The sequence below is a fragment of the Monodelphis domestica genome, chromosome 3, assembly GCF_027887165.1.
Source record: "Monodelphis domestica isolate mMonDom1 chromosome 3, mMonDom1.pri, whole genome shotgun sequence".
NCBI lineage: Eukaryota > Metazoa > Chordata > Mammalia > Didelphimorphia > Didelphidae > Monodelphis > Monodelphis domestica.
In genome coordinates this window covers 172,428,418-172,453,174 of record NC_077229.1, presented here as the reverse complement: position 1 = coordinate 172,453,174, position 24,757 = coordinate 172,428,418, and the positions used below count along the sequence as shown (strand labels likewise).

The 24,757-nt window shown below is 35.5% G+C and overlaps 1 protein-coding gene across 5 annotated transcripts in view; it reads right to left on the bottom strand.

Annotated features, from left to right (window-relative positions):
* Positions 1-24,757, bottom strand: part of STK3 (serine/threonine kinase 3) — a 540,259-nt gene that overhangs the window by 496,458 nt on the left and 19,044 nt on the right. For all 5 annotated transcript variants that reach the window (XR_008917553.1, XM_056823277.1, XM_056823275.1 and 2 more), the window contains one exon: positions 10,895-11,329. Coding sequence is in view for 4 of the 5 variants with exons in the window: in XM_056823277.1 (XP_056679255.1) it covers positions 10,895-11,247 (353 nt within the window). In the remaining variant the exon portion in view is untranslated. The remainder of the gene's footprint in view (positions 1-10,894; positions 11,330-24,757) is intronic.

Sequence of the window (24,757 nt, the reverse complement as noted above, 5' to 3'; positions counted from 1 at the left end):
TATATCTAGACAACTCATAGGCACATTTATATTGGCATAAATACGTTTTACAAAGTTCAATGGAAAGTGGCAAAGAAAATCATTCCTCTCAATAAATTCAGAAAACAAGACTAATATGGAGGCAAATACAATTTTTAGTAAAATTCAATTTGTATTTATACTATATGAATATAAATAATTATTAATGAGTTCCTTATTTTATCTTTTGATTAATAAAATTATAAAGAGATTCTTCTAAGTCTTCTTTTGAAACACATTAGATCTTATTGTAGAAAGGACATAGGAGGTTTTAGACCTGCTTGACAAACTAAATGTTAATAAATCACAGAAATTCAGTGGCAACCACCCAAGAGTTCTGAAAGAATTCAAGGGTGAAATTGTGGAACAGCTAGCCAATTATATAATCACTTATTATAAATGACTACTGCCAAAGGGAATAGTGGATGATCAATCTGATTACTCTACCCAGAGGTGTGCTTCTTCTACCCAGCACAAACCAGCTGAGGAGAATTGAAGGTTATAGTTTCAAAAACAGCATTTACACTTTGGAAATCACTGTAAGATATAAATCTTTTAAAATAGATTTTTAATGATGATAATAATAATATATAAAATAACAGCTTTCTATGTAACCCCAGGAATGTTTCTGTTCATTTTAATTAGATAAAACTAGCAATGAGATTAAGGTAAAAGGCAAAATTAAAAATATTTAGATGGTAAATGGAATTTACAAAAGTGAATTGAACAATGAGGTACAATAGAGATTTAAATAGAAATACAGAAACATATGAACATACCTCTGAAATCATACAACCTAAGTCAGTATTTAAGACCAAAACACTTAGGTCCCCATGTTAGAAAAGAAGACTCCTACCATCTACCCATATATTACTGAAATGTTGGAGAACATTTTCCACATACTCTTTTCCCCTCATTCTTTCCAGTTGCCAGTAATCCAGCAGTGAATATTATTCTGACATTGCCCAAATAAGATCCATTTTAAAGCTCTCCTTTCCTGTCTCTGAATTTGCAAGCTACTTACAAGTGCTTGATTTATTATTTTGATGATTGTTCAGATATGAGAAAGTGATGAAGAAATGTTAATCATGAAGATTCAATTTGTTTATGCAACATGTAATACTTCCTAGAGAGCCAGATATTAAACAATTACCAGTATCCTACTGCTTCTATCCATAAAAAAGAATATCCTCCTAATAGAAGTCTGGTGAATATCAAAAACAAGTTCTACAAACCAGTAAAGGCTCAATTTCATGCCAGAGAAGGAAAATGTGGTAAAAAATCTATAATAGTCAATTCAACAAGCATTTATTAAGCAGCTGCTAGGCCCTAGGTATTGAGCTACACCCACAGAAGACAAAAAAGGATATAGACAGTTCCTTCCATTAAGGAGCTAGAAATATTAAATATATCCAGATATAATTATATGCTAAAAAATTTCCCCTACTGAAAAGTTATTAACAACTATAGGAATATAGAAAGCTTCTTGTAGAATCTGGTACCTGGGCTAAACCTTGCAGGAAGCAAGAAGAGTCCAGGAGGCAGAGGCAGAGGAACAACAGATATAGAGAATAAACCAGTCAAAAATATACAAATGGGCAATAGGATATTGTCACATATGGGAAAGAGCAAGTAAGCTGATGAGTCAGGAAAGCATAATGGAGGGGGACTAATGTGAACAAAGTCTGGAAAGGAAGAGTAGAGGTAGGTTTATAAGGTCTTAAAGGCAAAGAACAGGAATTTATATGTTATCCAGGAGAAAACAAGGAGCTACTGATCCTTTGTGTGAAGGTGAGTGACTTGATCTAACCTATGCTTTTAACATAGTTTGGCAGCTATGCAGAGGATGGATTGGAGAGGGAAAAAATGAATCAGACTACTGCAATAGTCCAGAAAATTGGTTATTGAATTACAAACTAAGGTAGTGTTCCTGTGAGCAGAGAAGGGGATAGGAGTAAAATGTTATGGAGATTAAGTCAACAAGAGGGCCATTGGTTTTATGTGGAGGGAGAGGAAAATTGAAAAGTAGAAGATGATTATTGGATTATAAACCTAAGTAACTGAAAAAATAATACGAATCCTTCAACAGAAATAGAGTTAGGAGGAGGGGAGATGGGATTGGTAGGAATTATAGTTCTGTTCTGAACCCACTGTGTTAGATATAGCCAAGTAAAAATGTCTATCAGGCAACTAATGATGCAGGAATAGCATTCAAGAGAGAGATGAGAACCAAATATCTGTATACGGAAACTGTCTGCATAGAGATGATATTTGTAATAGAAATAATATACAGAGAAAAGAAAAGAGGAACCAAGACAAACTATCCTGGTTATAATCATGCACAGAGAGAGGGACATGGATGACAATACAGGAAAGGAAACTGGGAAAGATAGAACCAGAAGAAAGCAGGGTCCCCACAATCCCCCAAAACAACAACAATGTAAAAGGGTTGGTCAAGACTGTCAAAAGACATAGAGAGGTCAAGTTGGCAATAATTAACATTCATATTGCACTTTAGGGTTCATATATGACTTCATATATATCTCATTTGATCCTCATAACTGATTATTTGAAGTTTATTATTTTGGAATTATTAGAATTAATCAGATTAGTTTGCTAAATTTAACAGCTCATTTAATAGTAAGAGATAGTCTGAGATATTAGGTCATTGAATAGCTGAGGAAAGTAAACCATAGAATATAAGAATAATGATGATGTAATCATTTAGTAGCAGAGAAATTAAAGTAAAACTATATCTTTGTAGGAATAAGGATAGAGATTAGATTAAGTTAGAGTTCATAGGTTTTAATTCTCCTTTCTCATAGATGGCTGCTAAAGGGAGACTTCCCTTTTTCAACATTAGCAGCATCAAGCTCCTGAAACTATGAAATTCCCCTGACAAGGCCATACTCTGAAAGTTTGCTGTATTGGGAAAATGGAATTTAAGAAGCCCCAGAAATGTAAGAAGTCCCAGGAAGCACCCTGGACAATGTGACCTGTCCTGTCCAAAAGGGTCTTATGATTTGTTTTCCATTATTAATAAGTCCCTATTATGTATATCAAGAATAAGCCCTATAAATCATCCCCCTGGTATACCCAACTAAGCTCTTCTTTTGCCTTTAAAAAAATCTGTCAATGATGACGATCAGTGTCTCAGACTATATTGAAAATTTCTGCAGATTCGCTGACTCTGTGTGACTCTCCAGCATATTACTGTCAATGTACCTGGCTTCAGATTCTTGGTTACTATCAAAATAAAGCCAAATGTCTCAGATTTGTCCCCAGGCATTTTTCTTTACAGTTTTGGCATCTCAGATGGATCTGAGGATTTAGACTCCAGGTTCTAGTCGCCCTTCCAACAGAACTGGTCCAGAGTGCTCCTTGGACCCTTCCCCTCAAAGCACTTCTGAGGTTGTACCCCAACCCTATCGAAAGACCTGACACTTCCTAACATGGGTAAGCTTCTGCATTTAGAAAGAAATCACTTTTTTTTCTTTATAGATAATTTATTTGTTTTAAAGTCCTCATACTTAGGTTTTCCTGTTAAAGTAATTCTATTTTTGACTGAAACATCTTGTCCCATATGGGCTGAAACCTTCCCATATATCAAGAAATGAAACCCATCTTAGAAGAAGCCCAAACTTATTGGTTTAAGAGAGAAACAGATTTAGTTTGTGTAAAAATGGAGATTTGAACCCCAGACTTCAATCCCCAGAAGTCCTTGGTACTTCCCAGAATTCCCTATAATCTCACCTGAGTCTCCACCTGGGCGAGATCACAATTTAGTATTTAATGGGCTCTCTGCCTCCCAAGAGCTCTCTTCCTCTACTGGGACATTGCAACGTGTAGTAAGTAGGCTGTGAATGGGCTAATCAGCCCTAGGCATGTGGTTTATTATTTTGTATCCTTCATTTCTAATAATCTTTAATAAACCTCATAAAATATACTTTTATTACTAGAGACTAAATTTAATTTTACATTTGCTTCTATTACAAAAAAGAATGAATATGAAGTGAAACATTGTTTAATTTTGTTTAAAGGGATCATAGACAAAATAGGAAGAACAAGTTTGGACGCAGTCCCATACCCCCACCACTTTATGAGCCCAATCTCAGAGAAAGAAGTATTTACACCACTCCCATTCTCTAGTACAACAGTGGTTGAAAATATACAAAAAGAGAAGCAGGACAAGTCTGGTCACTCTGGAAACCTGTTGCCCACCAGGAAGGACAAAAGGGACCAGAAAAAAGTAATGGTAACAGAAGAGTCTAGAAATAACAAGGACAGTGACAGTAGTAAGAGTTTAGAAACTAAAGGGAAAGAGAAGGAAGACATGAATGGCAGGCACAATGGCTTTGTGCAAGTCTGTCTTATCTTTGCTATCTGGGCTTTGTACCAATTCATGTAAGCGAGTGCTTTCAGGCATTAGTGTTAATTTATACTTCTGTCTTGAGCTGATCAACCAAAGGAGAAGGATTATAAAAAGTAAAATTCCTAAATATTGGCAAAAATATATATATGTCCCTCTTTTTCTCTAAATCCCTGTGATGGCCACATTGAGAAGGACAGAGGCAAAAAGACAGATGTGAAATTAATTAGAAACTGATATCATGATAATGAAATATTTATTTTCTCTAGTGGAAATTTCTAAATTTAATAAATTTATAGACATTGGAAAGTTTGATATGCCCAAGTTAAAAGATTGGGATTGATTTTGAACTTTGATATGTTGATTGAATTTGAACTTTGAGGACTGTTTTAATAATGATGAAATTTTAAGGAGATTCAGAAAGCTTCACAGAAATATTAAAACAAGGAACTTGGACTTTAAAGCCATACAAGAAAAATCTTTTGATATTTGTCATTTACTTTATTATTTAACAAATGAGTAATAATTTAAAGAATAAGGAATTCAGATTATAATAAGGACTAAACTAATTGCTCAGTTCTATACTTCTATAATTCTTTATATTAGAAAATGCCAAAATATATCCCTTGTCATTTCATCACTCAGGCTGGTTATCCCAAGATAACTCTGATTGGTAAAGAGGATGACTTAGATACCCCAACTTCTCCCTCATTACTTCATCAAAGGAAGAGGCAGGGTTGTTTTTGTTTTGTTTTGTTTTTTTTTACTAAAACCCTTAGCTTCCGTCTTGGAGTCAATACTGTGTATTGGTTCCAAGGCAGAAGAGTGGTAAGGGCTAGGCAATGGGGGTCAAGTGACTTGCCCCAGGTCACACAGCTGGGAAGTGTCTGAAGCCAAATTTGAACCTAAGACCTCCCTTCTCTAGGGCTAACTCTCAATCCACTCACAATCCACCCAGCTGCCCCCGAGGCAGGTTTTAAGGACATCAACAGGTCATTTTTCTCTTCAACTTGTGACTGAGTCACTGTAGTTTAAAATGGCTGCTAAAACTTACTGACTTCACCTACTCAAGAGAGTTCTTTTTTACAGATAAATAAAAAGCAGGTCTCTACCCTGCTTGTAATAAAAGCTAGTCCAATGGCCTTGAGGCCTAGAAGTAAATTACTTTGAAGCTAGCTGACCTTTAAAACTCAAGGTTTCAGGAAGGTTTCATATAAAAATGATCATAGTTCAATATTAATTTTACACAATTTTACACAATAAATAGTTTCAATCTTCCCAATGTAAAGGAGATTTGTGGAATCTTGCACAGAATTGCCCTAATGATACATAGATAAGATTAAATATGAATAAGTAAGTTAATTACTTTAATTGAAATTTAAGAACAGATCTATTAGAAATTCAACTGAACAAGATATTCACCCATTTAATTATTATTTTTCTAATTGGTATTAATTGATAGCCAATTTCCTAATATATTTCAGAAATTCAAATTAAAGCTTTAAATATAAACTAAAATCCTTTCAAGTACTACAAAAAGCTTCGCTCTGAATACACTGTGGCACAATAGAATGTAATAGACTTCTCTACTAGCACTAATGCAATGAACCAGGACAATACTGAGGAACTTATGAGAAAGAATGCTATCCACATCCAGAGAAAGAACTGTGGGAATAGAAACACAGAAGAAAAACATATGATTGATCCCATGGTTCGATAGGGATATTACTGGGGATGTTGGCTTTACATGATCACTCTATTGCAAATATTAATAATATGGAAATAGGTTTTGAACAATAATACATGTAAAACCCAGTGGAATTGCTCATCAGCTAGGGTGGGGGGGGAAGAGAGGAGGGAAAGAACATGAATCATGTAACCATGAAAAAGTATTCTAAATTAATTAAATAAAAATGAAAAAAAAATCAAGGATTAAAATTAATTATATAACCAAAAAAAAGAAAAAGAAAAGAAGCTTTGTTCTGAAATTTCCTCATAAGCCACATTTTGGGATGATCCTATGAATGTCATATATACATTTCACATTTTTCTTTTCTTACCCACAACCTGTTAAATAAAAAAATATTAACTGAAGAATTATTGTTGTCCCTGGGGCTCCTGGTAAGACTAAACTGTGAAATTTTCCCATCCCTTCTTATAAATTATAAAATTCTATAGTAATGCATTTTGAATAACTAATTCCTCCTCCCAGACACAGTAGAAATAGATATATGAGTTAAGTTTTAAGGTTTGGTTTGAGATCATTCAGAAAATTGTGGAATTATAATTTTTATAATGATTAAGTCTTTTATTACATTTTAAAATTTCCTTTTTTTCCATATATTGAATCCTACAAGATATATAAAATCCATTTGGTAATGCCTATGCTTTCTGCCTCTTATTTCTTCATTAAATCCTTTTTTCTTAGACATGTATGAGAATTTTTACATTTTAATATAAGGGCTCACAGTTAATTTCACCTCTAACAAGTATATTAGAAAAGTGAGAATTTTGCCTAACCCTATCATATGCTCAATGAAACCAAATTTGGACTTTTAAATTGAATTCTGAGGTGATTAACGAAATTTTGCTATTTGAGACAATGTTGTAGGACTTTAATTTGAGATACATCTAAAGTATGATTTTAAGAATAAATGTTTAACCTCGCCTAAGTACTGCAGACACCAGCTCAGTACAAGGTTTACTCCTACCAGTGGATGTCTGTCCCTAGGGGGAAGTGAATTTAGGAAAATTAAGGTTGGACTCTCTTGACTTAATTCCCCTTACAAGACTCTTTCCCACTTGGTTAATTCTGAACCCATATGAAACATCTTGTCATTCATTTGCATGTTTTTGACATGACTGAAATCAAAGATGACTTGTGGACACTGTTGTGTCCTCATTTAGCAAATTCAATTTTAGTGATTATATTAAATGGTATTAAGATTTGTTTTATAAGAAATTTTAGCAGAAAAGATGTCTCCAGTAACCTGCAACCAGGGGAAGTGAATTGGCCAGAAAAAACAACTCTTTGAGCTTACTAGATTCAGAAAGACCTAAGAAGGGATCAGCTTGAACATGCAGAAAAGTCCAAACTTCACATCTGACCTAGCTTTCTCACAAACTGAGATAGCTTAAAATCCAAGTGGATGGATTCTCAGATCTTTGGGTTTTCTCGTATCCAAGGATTTATTCACTTGCTGCCCATAAGTACCCTATGGTACCCCAATTAATATATCTTCTTTGGCATCCCTTTCTAAATAATATTTAGCATCTATCATTGAAAAATAATTATTTGTACAAGTTGTGCCCTTCCCTTCTTCTCAAATGCCTTTCTTGCACCTCAGTAGGGGACTACCTCCTATGGTTTTGCTTTGATCAAAGAGGAGTGCCTTCTGTGCATTTAGATTATATCATCCCATTGATTGATTTGTCTATCATGGATCAAAGGGGAACTGATAAAGTTCAATATTGATTTGGAACTATTATCATTAATCAGATTAATGTGTTAAGTTATAATTGCTAATTTAATATTCCCAGGTAGTAAGTGATTGAATAGCTGAGTGAAATAAACTATAGCATATAAAAATAATGATAAGGTAATCATTTAGTAATAGATAAAGAAAGCTATATCTTTGTAGGAATAAGAAAAGATATTAGTTTAGGTTAGAGTTCATGAGGGGGTTTTTTCCTTTTTTATTTAGAATATTTTTCCATGGTTACACTGCTCTTTCCTCCCCTCCCCCCCCAAAGCTGACAAGCAGTTACACTGGGTTATACATGTATCATGGTCCAAAACCTATTTCCAAGTTATTCATATCTGCAGTAGAGAGATCCTTTAACATCAAAACCCCAATCATATTCCTATCATACTATGTGATCAATCACATGTTTTTTTAATGCATCTCCATTTCCACAGTTCTTTCTCTGGATGTGGATAGTGTTCTTTCTCCTAAGTTCCTCTTGATTGTCCTGGGTCATTGCATTGTTGCCAATAGAAAAATCTATTACATTTGATTGTGCCACAGTGTACCAGTCTCTGTGTATAATGTTCTGTTCTCTTGGTTCTGCTCCTTTTGCTCTGCATCAATTCCTGGAGATTGTTCCAGTTCCATGGAATTCCTCCAGTTAATTATTCCTTTCAGCACAATAATATTCCATCACTAACATATACCACATTTTATTAAGTCATTCCCCAATTGATGGACACTCCCTCATTTTCCAATTTTTTGCTACCACAAAGAGTGTGCCTATAAATATTTTTGAACAAGTCTTTTTCTCTACTATCTCTTTGGGGTACAAACCCAGCAGTAGTATGTCTGGGTCAAAGGGTAAGCATTCTTTTAAAGTCCTTTGTGCATAGTTCCAAATTGCCCTCCAGAATGGTTGGACTAATTCACAACTCCACCAGCAGTGTTTTAGTATCCCAATTTTGCCACATCCTTTCCAACATTTATCACTTTCCTTTGCTCCTATATTGACCAGTCTGCTAGGTGTAAAGTGGTATCTCAGAGTTGTTTTAATTTGCATTTCTCTAATCAGGACTGATTGAGAACACTTTTCCCTGTGCTTATTGATAGTTTTGATTTCATCCTGTAAAAACTGCCTATTCGTGTCCCTTGACCATTTGTCGATTAGGGAATGGCTTGATTTTTTGTAAATTTGGCTTAGTTCCTTATATATTTTGGAAATTAAACCTTTGTCAGCAAGTTTTGTTATAAAAATATTCTCCCAGTTTGTTGCTTTCTAATTTTGGTTGCATTGGGTTTGTTTGTACAAAAACTTTTTAATATGATATAATCAAAGTCATTCACTTTACATTTTGCAATATTCTCTATCCCTTACTTGGTCTTAAATTCCTTCCTTTCTATTCTATGAGTTCATGAGTTTTAATTCTCTTTTTTGATAGCTGACTGCTAAAGGGAGACTTCCCTTTTCAGCAACACCAGTAGTGTAAAGCTCCTGAAACTTCAAAAATCCCCTGATAAGGCCACAATCTGAAAGCTGGCAATGGAAAGTGGCAGTGCAAAAATGGAATATATGGAGCCCCAGGAATACAATAAGTACCAGGAAGCACCCTGGTCAATGTTAGCTGTCGTGTCCAAAAGAGTTTCTTATAATTTTTTTTTCATGACTTCTAAGTCCCTGTTACTTAAATCAAGAATGACCCCTGTAAGTCTTTTCTCCCTACCCCTTACTCTTTAAGTTCTTCATTTTGCCTTTAAAAATCTGTCAATGATTATGATCAGGGTCTCAAACTCTACTGGAAAGGTCTCCATACTCATTGATTCTGTATACCTACCAAGCATATTCTCATCAAAGTATGTGGCTTTAGATACTTGGTTACTATCATAATAAAGTCAAGTGATTCAGATTTGTTTCCAGACTTTTTTCTTTACACAACTAATGACTGAGGTATTACAGTATTAATTAATTAATTACAGTATTAATACTGTCCCTCATTTTTTATCAGGAAACAGGACTGAGTGGTTAAGTGATGTCCCAAGGTCACATATCTTTTAAGTTTCTGAGGCAAGATTCAACATCTCATCTTCCTGACTTCTATATTCTAGTACACTGTGCCACCTGGTTGCCTCTTTTAATTCAAAAAAATATTTTTAAATGCCTACTATGTGCCAGAGAGGGATCTATATGGCTCAGTGGATAGAGTGCTGGACCTGCAGTCGGGAAGACCTGAGTTCCCATCCAACCTCAGACTCATATTATTATATGACCCTGGGCAAGTCACTTAACCTGTTTGCCTTAATCCCCTGGAGAAAAAAAATGGCTAGCCACTCCAAATATATTTACCAAGAAAACCTCATGGACAGTATTGACAAGGTATGGTCCATGGGGTTCCAAAGAATCAGACAAAACTGAACAAGAACACCACTACCTGCCAGGCCCTGTGCTAAAATTTGGGGATCCAAAAATAAAAATGAAATCTCATAACATCAAGGAGCTTACTGTCTACAGAAACATTAAAATAGATAAGGACATGCTAAACAAATACAAAATCATTTTGATTGGTAGAGCTATAATAACCAGAAGAATCAGAAAGGGTAAAGACCAAGCAAAGACGTTGGGATTTAGCAAGAGATCAGCAATAACACTTAGGGAAAGCAGCTTCAGTGCAGGGGTGGAGAAAGATGCTAGTTTATTATGATGTGCAAATAGGGGGCATAGACTGATTTTTCTAGGAATCTAGCTGTGAAGTCAGTCTTTCCAAAAGCATTTGGGTATACAAAGGCAAGGCAAAAGATTTTAAGTGCTTCCCATCTGCCAAGCATTGTGCAAAGAGCTGGAGATATAAATTCAAGAGAAGAGACAGTTTCTGCCCTTCAGGAGCTGGTATTCTAATGGTAGAAAACAATGCATGAAAGGGAGAGGGAAGCTAGGCACTTGGGGGCATGATACTGAAATCGGCAATCAGAGCCAGTAGCAGAAGGAAGGAAGGAAAGCAGACATGGGCCCCTCCCCAAAACTGAAGCCCTTGGAGAAACTCACTTTTGAAAGATGGCTTTCGCTAAGTTTGCTTTTCCCAGGTTGAAGAGGGCCCAGGCCTGGAGGGAGTCCTCTCCATTGTCGAAATTAAAGTGAGCTGAGGAGTTTGATCCAAAGTGGAATTTAAAGCGAGGGAGAGAGTCGGTATCGCTGTTGAAAGTAAATCGTCGTAGGGAGTCTGTATCACTGTTGTAATTAAATTGATGTACGGAGTCTGTATCACTATTGAAATGAAGGCGAGGAAGAGAGTCTGTATCGCTGTTATATTTAAATTTAGGTAAGGAATCCGTATCACTGCTGTATTTAAGTTTAGGTAGAGAATCCGTGTCACTGCTGTTAAATTTGAAGTGAGGCATGGTGGCAATAATCAAGAAAGTCAGAGGAACCAGGAGGGGAAAGTCCAAAACCACAGGGTCCTTTCAGCAAGCATCTTGCATTCTTTAGGGGAAGAAACAACACACATGTAAGTGAATACATTTTACATTTATCCAAAGATTATTTTATTTTCCCAGTTACATGTAATAATTTTCAAAATATGAGTTCTAAAATTATATGGTACAAATTATTTTCTTTTCTCCCTTCCCTCCCTCTTCTAGGAGATGAAAAGCAATTTGATCTGGGTTATACATGTATTAACATGCAAAACAAAGTTCCATATTGGTCATTGTTGTAAGAGAATACTTACATAAAACCAAAACCCCAAAATAAAACTATATATAAACCATACTTTTTTTTTTAAGCCTGGTCCTGTGGTTTCATTGTTGTAAGGCATTCCCATTGAGGAATCTTCTCATACCAATGCAGATCAACAACTGTTCTATAATTTATAATCTTAGTGTGTCTTTCAGGCAATGACATTAAGTGATTCGTCCAGAACCAAACAATAAAAATCAGAGACAAGAATTTAAGCCAGACTTTCCCAACTCCAAAGCCAACTCTCTTCCTACAAAGCACTATCTAAATATAAGGTACACCTAGGGTAGTGCCCAGCACATTGGATGCAAATTTAAGTGAACAAAACCAAGAGAATATTATACAGTATAATAGCAATATTGTAATCATGATCAACACTGAAACACAGCTTCTCTGATCAATACAATTATCCATGACAATTCTGAAGGACTTATAATGAAAAATGCTATCCACTTCCAGAGAGAAAGAGAGAATTGATGAACTCTGAGTGTATGGGGTAGAATTTTTTTCACTTTACTTTTCTTGTTTTTTGCATTATAACTAATATGGAAGTGTATTTTTGTGTGATTTCATGTATATGATGGGCATTGTATTGTTTGCTTTCTCAATGTGTAGGGAAAAGGATGAAGAAAGGGAGAGAATTTGGAAAAAAATAAATGTTTAAAAAAACTTTAAGGGAGGCAGAGTCAAGATGGCAGGTTAGAGACAGCAGCAGTTCAGAACTCTGTAAACCCTTCCTCACTGGTCAAAAATATAATGCTTTGAGGGGACCAAAAACCAAATCTAAGAACAGGACAGAGCTAGGGAACCCTCCTCCTGGACCCAACTTAAAAGGTATGCCCCAAAAAAGCCTGAATTCTAGAACACGCAGGTTTAAGGGGAAGGAAGAAGGAAGGTCCCAGGACCCCTCCCCCATCTACAGTGCTGAGCCTCCAGTGGTGGCTAGAATCTCTGGGTGGGCAAGGGCTCTAGTCTAGAGGGAGTACCTTGCCAGCAAAGCTGTGCCAGGCTCAGGATGTAGAACAAAGGTGGCGTAGAGGTAGCTGAAGGAGAAGTGCAGAGTAGGCAGCCTAGTTGTAGCCACAATGCTCCATCTTGCCTCCCCCCTTTCTAGAAGTTTTGGCCTCAGGGGACATCCAGGTTTGCAGATCAACTCCTCCACCCTGGCTCAATCTCATCAATGGGACAGATAAGAAGCCTTCAGAGCACAGGAAAGCTCAAGCTCTAACACCCCTCCCCCACAGACTGATCTGAGAGACTTGCTGACTAAGCTCCAAGGGCAAAAGCTGCAACAAATTACAGGCACCTTGACAACAGGGAGGAAATTCCAGGTCCTCTTCAGCTTCTGCTGTCAGCCAGGGAAGATCTGACTAACCTGATCTATCAGCAGAATAGAGAAGAAGTCCCTTCATGACAGAACAGCCCAAACCCAAAGATCCAGCACATAATGAGAGGAGAAAGACTACAGGCAACTACAGGGGGGAAAGGAGGGGGTATGAGTAAATAACAGAAAAAGAAAAAAAGAAATTATAATCAACAGTTTCTATTCAGACAATGAACAAAGAGCAAATGGAACAGAGGAGGATCAAGGAACACCAAGCAAAAACACAGAAACTCCAACAAATTGGACACAGGCTTTGGAAGGACTCAAAATATAATTCAAAAAACAATTAAGAGAGACTGAAGACAAGTGGGGAAAGAATCCTCTGGAAACAGAAAATAGTGTCTTGAAAGCCAAAATTAATCAGCTTGAAAATGAGGCAAAGGAGATAAAAGATCAGAAGGAGAAGGATGACCAAAAAGCCAGGGATGAGTCTTTAAAAACTAGAATCCAACAATTAGAAGAAAACAACTTCACAAGGCAGCAAGAAACAATGAAATCAAAAGGGGACAGCTGTGTATCTCAGTGGATTGAGAGCCAGGCCTAGAGATGAGAGGTCCTAGGTTCAACTCTGGCCTCAAACACTTCCCAGCTGTGTGACCCTGGGAAAGTCACTTAACCCCCATTGCCTAGCCCCTACCACTCATCTGCCTTGGAGCCAATACACTGTATTGACTCCAAAATGGAAGGTAAGGGTTTAAAAGAAAATCAAAAGGATGAAAAAATTGAGGAAAATATGAAACACCTCATCCACAAAATGAAAGATGTAGAAAACAGGTCCAGGAGAGACAACTTAAGAATCATTGGATTACCAGAAGATCATGACAAAAGAAAAGGCCTGGCCATCATTCTACAGGAAATTATCCAAGAAAACTGCCCCAACATTCTAGAGCAAGAGGGAAAAGTGGAGATTGAAAGAATCCACAGATCACCTCCTGTACTTAATCCCTAACTGACAACACCCAGGAATGTTATAGCCAAATTCAAGAACTATCAGACCAAGGAAAAAATATTACAAGCTGCTAAGAAGAAGTCATTCAGATACCATGGAACCACAGTTAGAATGACACAGAATCTGGCTACATCTTCACTGAAGAACCAAAAGGCATGGGATATGATATTCTGCAAAGCAAAGGAACTAGGTCTACAACCAAGAATCAAATACCCAGCAAAACTGACTATGTTTTTGCAGGGGAAAGTATGGTCATTTAGTAAAATAGAAGACTTCCAAACATTCATAAAGAAAAGACCAGACTTGAACAGAAAATCTGATGGCCAAACACAGAATTCAATAAGATCACCAAACGGTAATTAAGAAAGGGGAAAAAACAAAACAAAAAAAAAACAACCCAACAAACATTTTTTAAGGAACTCAATAAGTTAAAATTATTTGTATCCCTACAAGAAAATATAATATTGATAACTCTTAAAAATTATTATTATCACCTGGATAGCTAGAAGAATTATACTTAGAGGGAATAGTGACAAACTGTATAAGATGAAATGCCAAGACATATATATATATATATATATATATAATATATGTGTGTGTGTGTATATATATATATATATATATATATATATATATATATATATAACTAGAGGTAAAAAAATGAGGTTAATACTAAGAGAAATGGGAAAAGAAACAAAATGGGGTAAATTTATATGCCATAAAGAAGTACATGGTGGGAGTGGGGGAGAACACCAATACACTGAGTGGGTAAAGAGGTTGGAGACAGGAAATACTTAATTCTTATGTGCATTGAAATTGACTCAAAGAGGGAAGAACCATCTGATCCATTGGGGAAGAGAATTGATTCACACCCTATAGAGAAGTAGAAGAGTAACAAACTAACTAGTAGGGAAGGAAGTAATACAAGGGAGGGAGAGGGTGGGGGAGTAGTTTAAAAAGACTGTAAAGAAAATAAGACAGAAATAAGAAGGGAGTGGGAGATAGAAAGGGAAGTAAAATAAGGGTGGGAATTAGGGGGACTGATTAAAAACTAAACACTGGTGTAGAAGGAAATAGTGAAAGAAGAAAGGGCAGAACTAGGAGTGGAAATCAAAATGTTGGGAAATACACAACTAATAATCATAACTCTGAATGTAAATGGAATGGACTTACCCATAAAACAGAAGCAAATAGCAGAATGGATTAAAAACCAAAATCCTACCATATATTGTCTACAAGAAACACACATTAGAATGGTAGACATATATATACGGTAAAGGTAAGTGGATGGAACAAAATCTATTCGGCATCAACTGAGAAAAAAAAGGCAGGGGTTGCAATCATGATATCTGACAAAGCCAAAGTGAAAATAGATCTAGTTAAAAGAGCTAGGGAAGGTAATTACACCCTGACAAAAGGCAGTATAGACAATGAGGAAACATTAATATTCAACATGTTATGCACCAAATGGCATAGCATCTAAATTTTTAAAGGAGAAATTAGTGGAGCTCAAGGATGCAATAGGTAGAAAAACTATACTAGTGGGAGGCCTGAACCTTCCTCTATCAGAACTAGATAAATCAAACCAAAAATAATAATAATACCAAAAATACCAAAAAAATAATACCAAAAAAAATAATAAATAAGAAAGAGGTAAGAGAAATGAATGAAATCTTAGAAAAATTAGTTACTAGATACGTGGAGAAAAATAAATAGGGATGAAAAGGAATACACCTTTTCAGCAGCACATGGTACATTGATGAGACATCCTTTCAAAATGTATAGGATGCAGCCAAAGCAGAACTTATGGGGAAATTTCTAGCCTTGAGTTCATATATTAACAAATTAGGAAGGGCAGAGGTCAATGAATTGGGTATGCAAATTAAAACACTAGAAAGTGAACAAATTAAAAATCCTCAGATGAAAACTAAATTAGAGATCCTAAAAAGTAAAGGAGAAATTCATAAAATCAAAAGTCAAAGGACTATTGATTTAATAAATGAGACTAGAAGCTGGTACTTTGAAAAATCAAATAGAACAGACAAAGTAATGGTCAATCTAATTTAAAAAAGGAAAAAAGAAAACCAAATTAACAGCATCCTAGATGAAAAGGGAGACCTCATCTCTAATTAAGAGGAAATTAAGGCAATCATTAAAAACTATTATGCCCAATTATATGGCAATAAATATGGCAATCTAGGTGATATGGATAACTATTTACAAAAATATAAATTGCCTAGATTATCAGAAGAATACCTAAATAACCCCATACCAGAAAAAGAAATTGAACAAGGCATCAAAGAATTCCCTAAGAAAAAAATTGCCAGGGCCTGATGGATTCACAAGTGATTTGTATCAAACATTCAAAGAACAACTAATCCCAATATTATACAAACTATTTGACAGAATAAGCAGAGAAGGAGTTCTACCAAATTCATTTTATGACACAAATATAGTACTGATTCCAAAGCCAGGCATATCAATCTCCTTCATGAACATAGATGCAAAAATCTTAAATAGAATACTAGCAAAAAGGCTCCAGCAAGTGATCATGAGGGTGATTCATTATAATCAGGTGGGATTTATACTAGGAATGCAAAGATGGTTCAATATTAGGAAAACCATCCACATTATTCACCATATCAACAAGCAAACCAACAAACACCACATGATTATCTCAATAGATGCAGGAAAAGCCTTTGACAAAATACAACACTCATTCCTTTTGAAAACACTAGAAAGTATAAGAATAGAAGGGCCTTTCCTAAAAATAATAAACAGTATATATCTAAAACCATCAACAAACATCATCTGCAATAGGGATAAACTAGAAGCCTTCCCAATAAGATCAGATGTGAAACAAGGATGCCCATTATCACCTCTATTATATAACATTGTACTAGAAACACTAGTAGTAGCAATTAGAGAAGAAAAAGAAATTGAAGGTATTAAAACAGGCAATGAGGAGACCAAGCTATCACTCTTTGCAGATGGTCTGTTTAAAGATATGAGGGTCTATTTAAAGAACCCCAGAGAATCATCCAAAAAGCTAGGCAAAATAATCAACAACTTTAGCGAAGTTACAGGATACAAAATAAATCCACATAAGTCATCAGCATTTCTATATACTTCCAACTCATCCCAGCAGCAAGAGTTAGAAAGAGAAATTCCCTTTTAAATCACCCCAGATGATATAAAATACTTAGGAATCTATCTGCCAAGACAAACAAAGGAACTATGTGAACACAACTATAAAACACTCTCCACACCATTAAAACTAGATCTAAATAATTGGTAAAAACATTAATTGCTCATGAGTAGGACAAGATAAAATAATAAAAATGACAATCCTACCCAAACTAATTTACTTATTTAGTGCCATACCCATCAAACCACCAAAAAGCTTTTTTATTGCATTAGAGAAAACCATAACATAATTCATTTGGAAGAACAAAAGATAAAGGATATCTAGGGAAATAATAAAAAAAAAATGTAAAGAAAGGTGACCTCGCAAGTACCAGCTCTCAAACTATACTACAGAGCAGTGGTCATCAAAACAATATGGTATTGGCTAAGAGACAGAAAGGAGATCAGTGGAATAGATTTGGGGTAAGTGACCTCAGCAAGACAGTCTATGATAAGCCAAAGATCCCAGCTTTTGGGACCAAAATCCACTAGTTGATAAAAAATGCTGGGAAAATTGGAAGACAGTAAGGGAAAGATTGGGTTTGGATCAACATCTCATGCCCTACACCAAGATAAACTCAGAATGGGTGAATGACTTGAATATAAAGAAGGAAACTTTAAGTAAATTAGGTGAACACAGAATATTATACATGTCAGAAAGGAAATATTTTAAGACCAAACAAGAGTTAGAAAAAAATTACAATATGTAAAATAAATAATTTTGGTTCCATTAAATTAAAAAGCTTTTGTATGAACAAAACCAATGCAATCAAAATTAGAAGGGAAGCAACAAATTGGGGGGGAAATCCTCATAACAAAAACTTCTGACAATAGTCTATATACTCAAATTTATAAAGAGCTAAATCAATTGTACAAAAAATTCAAGTCATTCCCCAATTGACAAATGGGCAAGGTACACAAATAGGCAATTTTCAGATAAAGAAATCAAAACTATTAATAAGCATATGAAAAAGTGTTCTAAATCTCTTATAATCAGAGAGATGCAAATCAAAACAATTCTGAGGTATCACCTCACACCTAGCAGATTGGCTAACATGGCAGCAAAGGAAAGTAATGAATGTTGGAGGGGATGTGGCAAAGTTGGGACATTAATGCATTGCTGGTGGAGTTGTGAATTAATCCAACCATTCTGGAGGACAATTTGGAACTATGCCTAAAGGATGTTTCTAAAATACTGTCCACTCTTTGATCCAGCCATAGAGCAGCTTGGTTTGTACCCCGAAGAGATAATAAGGAAAAAAGATTTGTACAAGAATATTCATAGTTCTGCTCTTTGTGGTGGCAAAATTTTGGAAAATGAGGGGATGCCCTCTAATTGGGGAATAGCTGAACACATTGTGGTATATGTTGGTGATTCAATACTATTATGCTCAAAGAAATAATGAATTGGAGGAATTCCATGTGAACTGAAATGACCTCCTGGAACTGATGCAGAGTGAGAGGAGCTGAACCAGGAAAACATTATATACTGAGACTGATACATTGTGGTACAATCAAATGTAATGGACTTCTCCATTAGTGGCAATGCAATGATCCAGAACAATTCAGAGGGATTCATGAGAAAGAACACCATCCACATTCAGAGGAAAAACTGTGGGAGTAGACACAGAAGAAAAACAGCTGCTTGATTGCATCGGTCAATGGTGATATGATAGGGGATATAGACTTTAAATGATCACCCTAATGCAAATATCAACAACATGTAAATAGATTTTGATCAAAGACATATGTAAAACCCAGTGGAATTGCGTGTTGGCTACGGGAAGGGGTGGGGAGAGGGGAAGGAAAGAATATGATTATTGTAACCAAGGGAAAATGTTCTAAATTGACTAATTAAATAAAATTTGCAAATAAAACAAGACAAAAATATAGTATAGATCTGACCATTGCAAAAAAACCCCAAACAAACTTTAAGGCATTATTCTGATAAAATATGCTCCCTAATATTTACAAGAAAAAAGAATTGTAAAATATTCAGGAAATCTCAAACCATATCACATTATCAACCATTAATCTTCAGTCTCTCCTCATATGTCTACTAGCTGCTTCCTTACTTCCCACAAACATTCCCATATTTTTCCCAGCCTTAAAAAAATCCTTATTTGGATAATCACCCCCCCCATTTCACTATAGTTTATCTCTCCTCCCCTTCTCAGCTTAATTTCTTGAGAAAACCATCTCTGTGAGGTGTCTCCATTTCCTCTAATCTCACTTCCTTCTAAATTCTCTACAATTTGGCTTTCATCCTCATCATTCAACTGGAACGTCACTCTCCAAAATTACTTCTTAATTGCCACATCTAAACAACTTTTCTAAATTCTTATCCTTCTTGATCCCTTTTAACCTTTGATATTGTCAATCATTCTCTTCTCCAAGCTATGTTCTTCTCTCTAGGTTTTTGTGACAATGTTTTTTCCTGATTCTCTTTATATCTGTCTAACTGTTTCTTCTCAGCTTCCTTTTCTGGATCTTCTTCAAGGTTATGCTCCCTAATCATGGATATCCCCTAAGGTTCTGTCTTTGGCCTCTCCCCTTTCCTCCATCTATATAATCTTACTTGATGATCTCATTAGCTCACATAGGTTCAACTATAATTTTTACACACACACACTTTCCTCCACTCTTTCCAACTTTCCTCTTACTATTAAGGACAACACCATTCTTCCAATCACCCAAACTCAAAACCTTAGTGTCATCCTTGACACTTAGTTGTGCTCACCCCACATATCCAATCTGTTGTCAAATCTTGTCATTTCTACTCTCACATTATTTCTCATGCAACTGCTCCTTTTCTCCTCTGACACTACCATCATTGTAGTATAGGCCCTTGTCACCTCATACTTGGACTTTTGCAATAGGCTTCTGATTGGTCTCCTAGCCTCAAATTTCTGCCCTCTCCAGTCTATCTTTCATTAATCATAAAACTGATTTTCCTAAATTATAAATCTGAAGGCAATCCCCTTTCAACTTCCCATACACACATATATAGTCAATAAATTCTAGTGGCTCTCTATTACTTCCAGGATCAATTATATGTCATTTGTCATTTAAAGTCCTTCATCATCTAACCCCTTCCTGGCTTTCCAGTCTTTCTTATATGTTACTTCACTCCATGTACCTTCTAACCTAGCTATCATGGTCCATTTATTGTTCATTCCACACTAACCATTTCCATTTCCCAACTCTGTACATTATCATTGGTGACCTCGTCTCTCATGCCTGGAATGCTCTTATTCCTCATTCTTTATCCCAGCTTCTTTGGCCTTCTTTGAACCTCAGCCTAAATCCCACCTGTAGGAGGCCTTTCCTCATACTTCTCCCCACCCAACGCCAATCCCAGTCCCTTCTCTCTGAAATTACCTTCCATTGACATTGTCTATGTCTTCTTGTATTTGTCTATGTCTATATTGTCTATATACATGTTATTTGCATGTTGTCTTTGTCATCAAGAATACTTAGAATGGGGGCCAAATCTGGCCAAAGAAATTTCTTGGATTATGTGACCCTGGACAAGTCACTTAACCCCAGTTGCCTAGCCCTGATTACTCTTTGACTTAGAAACAAAGCCTAGTATCAATGCTAAGACTATGTTAATGCTAATGTTAAGGATTAAAAAAAACAATAATAGGAATGTAATTAAAGTTTCTACAAAACTAAAGAGACCATCTAATTGTTTTACGTAGCTTTGGATACACCTGGAGAGTGTGCCTAAGTGTATACCTGGAGAGTAGCAATGAAGTAGAAAAATATCTCCTTAAAAAAAAAAAGATGATGCTAGGTAAACAAGTGAGTGAGATATACCCAGAGGACCAATTAATATCTTTTTTTGTGTGATAAATACAGTAAATTCCATGTAACTAGAGACTTCACCTTATTCTTAGTGTTAAAGTTCACTTCTGAAACAGTTTTCTATGTACAATCAAACCAAGGACTTGTTAAAGTAAAGGTTATAGTTAATACAAAGTTAGGAAAAGATTTTTAATTAAAAAATATAGCATGTGACTGACACAACTCAGCTGTGACCTGTTCTAACAAGTTACATCATGGATATTGTTTAATGGATAGAGGAAAGGTCACTACTGGTTATAATAATCTCAAAATCAAAGTTTAACCAATAGATACCAATTACCATATCCAAAAGATCAAACGAGTCTAAAATGGATTTCAGAAATTTCAAAATGGGGGCTTCCTTCTTAAATTAACTTCTTTTGCAGGATTTTACATTATTGGATCTTACTTTTCTTATCTCCAAATCGTCTGTAATCTGCTTTTCAACAATCTAGGGTATATGTTAAACTATATCTACATTTTTCCGTCTCTGTCACAAACTCTAAAATAAACTAGACACTTGCTCCTAGTGTTCCCAGAAATTCTAATTGAAGTAACCATTTCTCCTTGTCAATACAAGAACTTACCAGTCTTATAGGCTAATCTGTAGCCCAAAAATCCATTTCTTATAGTTAGCTACTCTCTCTTTAACAAGTTTATTTCCAAGGGCAGAGCCAAGATGGTGGAGAAAGTACACAGGCTTGCCTGATCTCTACCAAATTACCCTCTAAACAAATATGATATACCTCCACCAAATGAATTCTGGAGTGAGTGGCAAAATCCACAAAAGGACTGGGTGAAATAATTTTTTAGCCCAGAATAACTTAAAAGTTTGGCATAAAAGGCCTATCACCAAAGGACTAGAGTAGAACACAGACCAGCATACCAGAAGTTCACACAGGTCTAGGGGCTGGCTGAATCAGCAGCAATTGCTTCCAGAGCTCTCAGCAACAAATGGCAACAGGATTGGGCAACTAGTTAGAAGGAGATTTTAGAGGTCTCTTTACTATCTCTGGGTGCAGGACTATGTTGCATTACCTATAAACAGATTCGGGTCTAAGTCTCAGATTCCAGTCCAAAGATGAGGAGAAGTACTAGCACACATAAGCACTTGAGGCTGTAGGGACCCTGGTGACAGTTCCAGGGTGGAAAAGAATGCTTGTAGTCACTCAAAGACCAGAGCACAGACTGGAAGAGTTTTGAACATACATTTCCTTAGATCATACCGCCTTGGCAAAACGAAAAACTTATAGATTCCCAGGGCTAAGTAGGAAGGTATTTGCACAAAGAAACTGAAGCTTGGAAAAGTGCTACTTTCATCATAGGAATGGAGCTCACCTATAACAGTATTTTAAATTAAAAACAAATAAACAAGAACAAGTCTGGAAAATGAGGAAACAACAACAACAATAGCCCTCAACATTGAAAGTTATTTTGATGACAGGGAAGAACAACACATAAATTAAGAAGAAATCAAAGTCAACACTGCTATATCCAAAACCTTCAAAAAATATGGTCTTAATTCCAAAAAGAATTACTAAAGGAGTTAAAATATATTAAATATTAAATAAGAGAGATAGATGAAAAAATTGGAAAAGATATGAGTGAGAATGATGGAGGAAAACCATGAAAAAAAGAGTCAATAGCTTGGTAAAGAAGCCACAAAAATAATGAAGAAAATAATATCTTAAGAAACATAATAGGTCATTTGGTAAAAGAGACACAAAAATCCACTGAAGAGAAGAACTTAAAAAAGCAGAATTGGCCAAATGGAAAAGGAGGTACTCACTGAAGAAAACAATTTCTTAAAAATTAGAATGGAAAATAATGACTCCATGAGCCATCAAGAAACACTAAAACAAGATCAAAAGAATGAAAAAAAATGGAGTAAAAAATGAGATATATTTTTGGAAAAACAACTGACCCAGAAAATAAATCTTGGAGAGATAATCTAAAAATTATTGGACTATCTGAAAAGTATGATTACAAAAAGAGAGCCCAGTCATTATCTTTCAAGAAATTATCAAGGAAAAACTGACTTGATATTCTAGGACCAGTGGATAAATAAGAAATTGAAAGAATTCATCAAGCATCTCCTAAAAGAAATTCCAAAATGAAAATTCCCAGGATTATAGACAAATATCACAACTCCCAAGTCAAGGTGAAATCTTACCTTATATGAAAACAGGAGGGAAAGGAAGAAAGCAGAAGGGAAGCAAATCAGGGGAAGTAAATGTTAGAAGCAAAACACTTCTGAGTATACACAGGTTGAAAGGAGAGAGAATAGGATAAATGGGGAGAAATAGGATGGAGGATAACCTACTAATAATGATAATGGTGAAAAGAATTTTACCAATCTAATAAAGGCCTAATTTCTCAAATACATAGAAAAATGATTCAAATGTTTAAGAATACAAGTCATTCCCTAGTTGATAAGTGGTCAAAACAAATAAACAGGCATTATCTTGAAATAATTAGTTTTCTAGTCATATGAGAAAATTGCTCCAAAATCATTATTAATTAGAGAAATGTAAATTAAAACAACTCTGAGATGATATCCCACACATATCAGATTGGTTATTTTGACAGAAAAGGAAAATGACAAAAGTTGGAAGGTATGTAGGAAAATTGAGAATCTAATGTATTATTGGAGGAATAGTGAACTGATTCAGCCATTCTGGAGAGTAATTTGAATCTATGCCCATAGGGCTATAAAACCATACATATCCTTTGACCCAGGATTATCATTACTAAGTCTGTATCCCAAAGAGATAAAAAACAAAAAGGAAAAGGTACCTATGTACAAAAATATTTATAGCAGCTCTTTTTGTGGTAGCAAAGAAGTGGGAAGTGAGGGGATACCCATAAATTAGGGAATGGTTGAGAAAATTGTGGTATGTGATTGAAATGAAGTACTTGTGCTATAAGAAATGGATAAGCAGGAGGATTTCAGAAAAACCTGGACTTATATAAACTGATGCAGAGTGAAGAAAGCGGAATGAGCAGAACACTGTACACAATAACAATGTGTTATACAATGAACAATCGTGAATAATTTAATTATTCTCAGCAATACAGTGACCTAAGAGAGTCTCAAAGGACTCATGATAAAAATACCCTCTGTTTACAGAGAAAGAACTGATGGAGTCTGAATTCAGACCAAAGCATGCTGCATTTCACTTTCTTCATTTTTCTGTTCATGCTTTCTTCTGAAAAAGCATTAATATGGGAAAATGTTTTATATGACTGCCCATGTAACATCTATATCAGATTGCTTATTGTCTCAGTGAGGTGAGGAGGGAGGGAGAGAATTCAGGGCTCAAAATTGAAAAACACAAATGTTGAAAATTGTTTTTACGTGTAATTGGGGAAAAAATAAAATATTTTAAAGTTCAGTTCCTGAATCTATCTTTTCCCTCATAATCTGTACAAATACTTTCTAAATTCTTTCTAGCAGTATCATTGGTTCTTACACAAATCATCAGAATATCTACTGGTTGAAGCTGGACAAGTCTCAGGAGGTTCTTTTTGAGGAGCCAGGTATGTGTCATAGGAAGAGGAAAGGTTTTTCTATTGTTTTTATTAAGTCAACAAAAAGGCAGAGGCAGAGGGAATCACCCCCTCACAACTCTATGTATCTTTTTCCTTGAGCTATTACTAAAAGACTCCTCATCAACTGATTCCTGAGGATATCAGCATTTCTTGGTGTAGAAGAAGCTGCTTCCCTCTAATATGGTCCAGTTCTCCCTACCCTTCACCCCATATGAGAACAGTTTTATAACCTTGGTTCCAAATATTCCCTTCT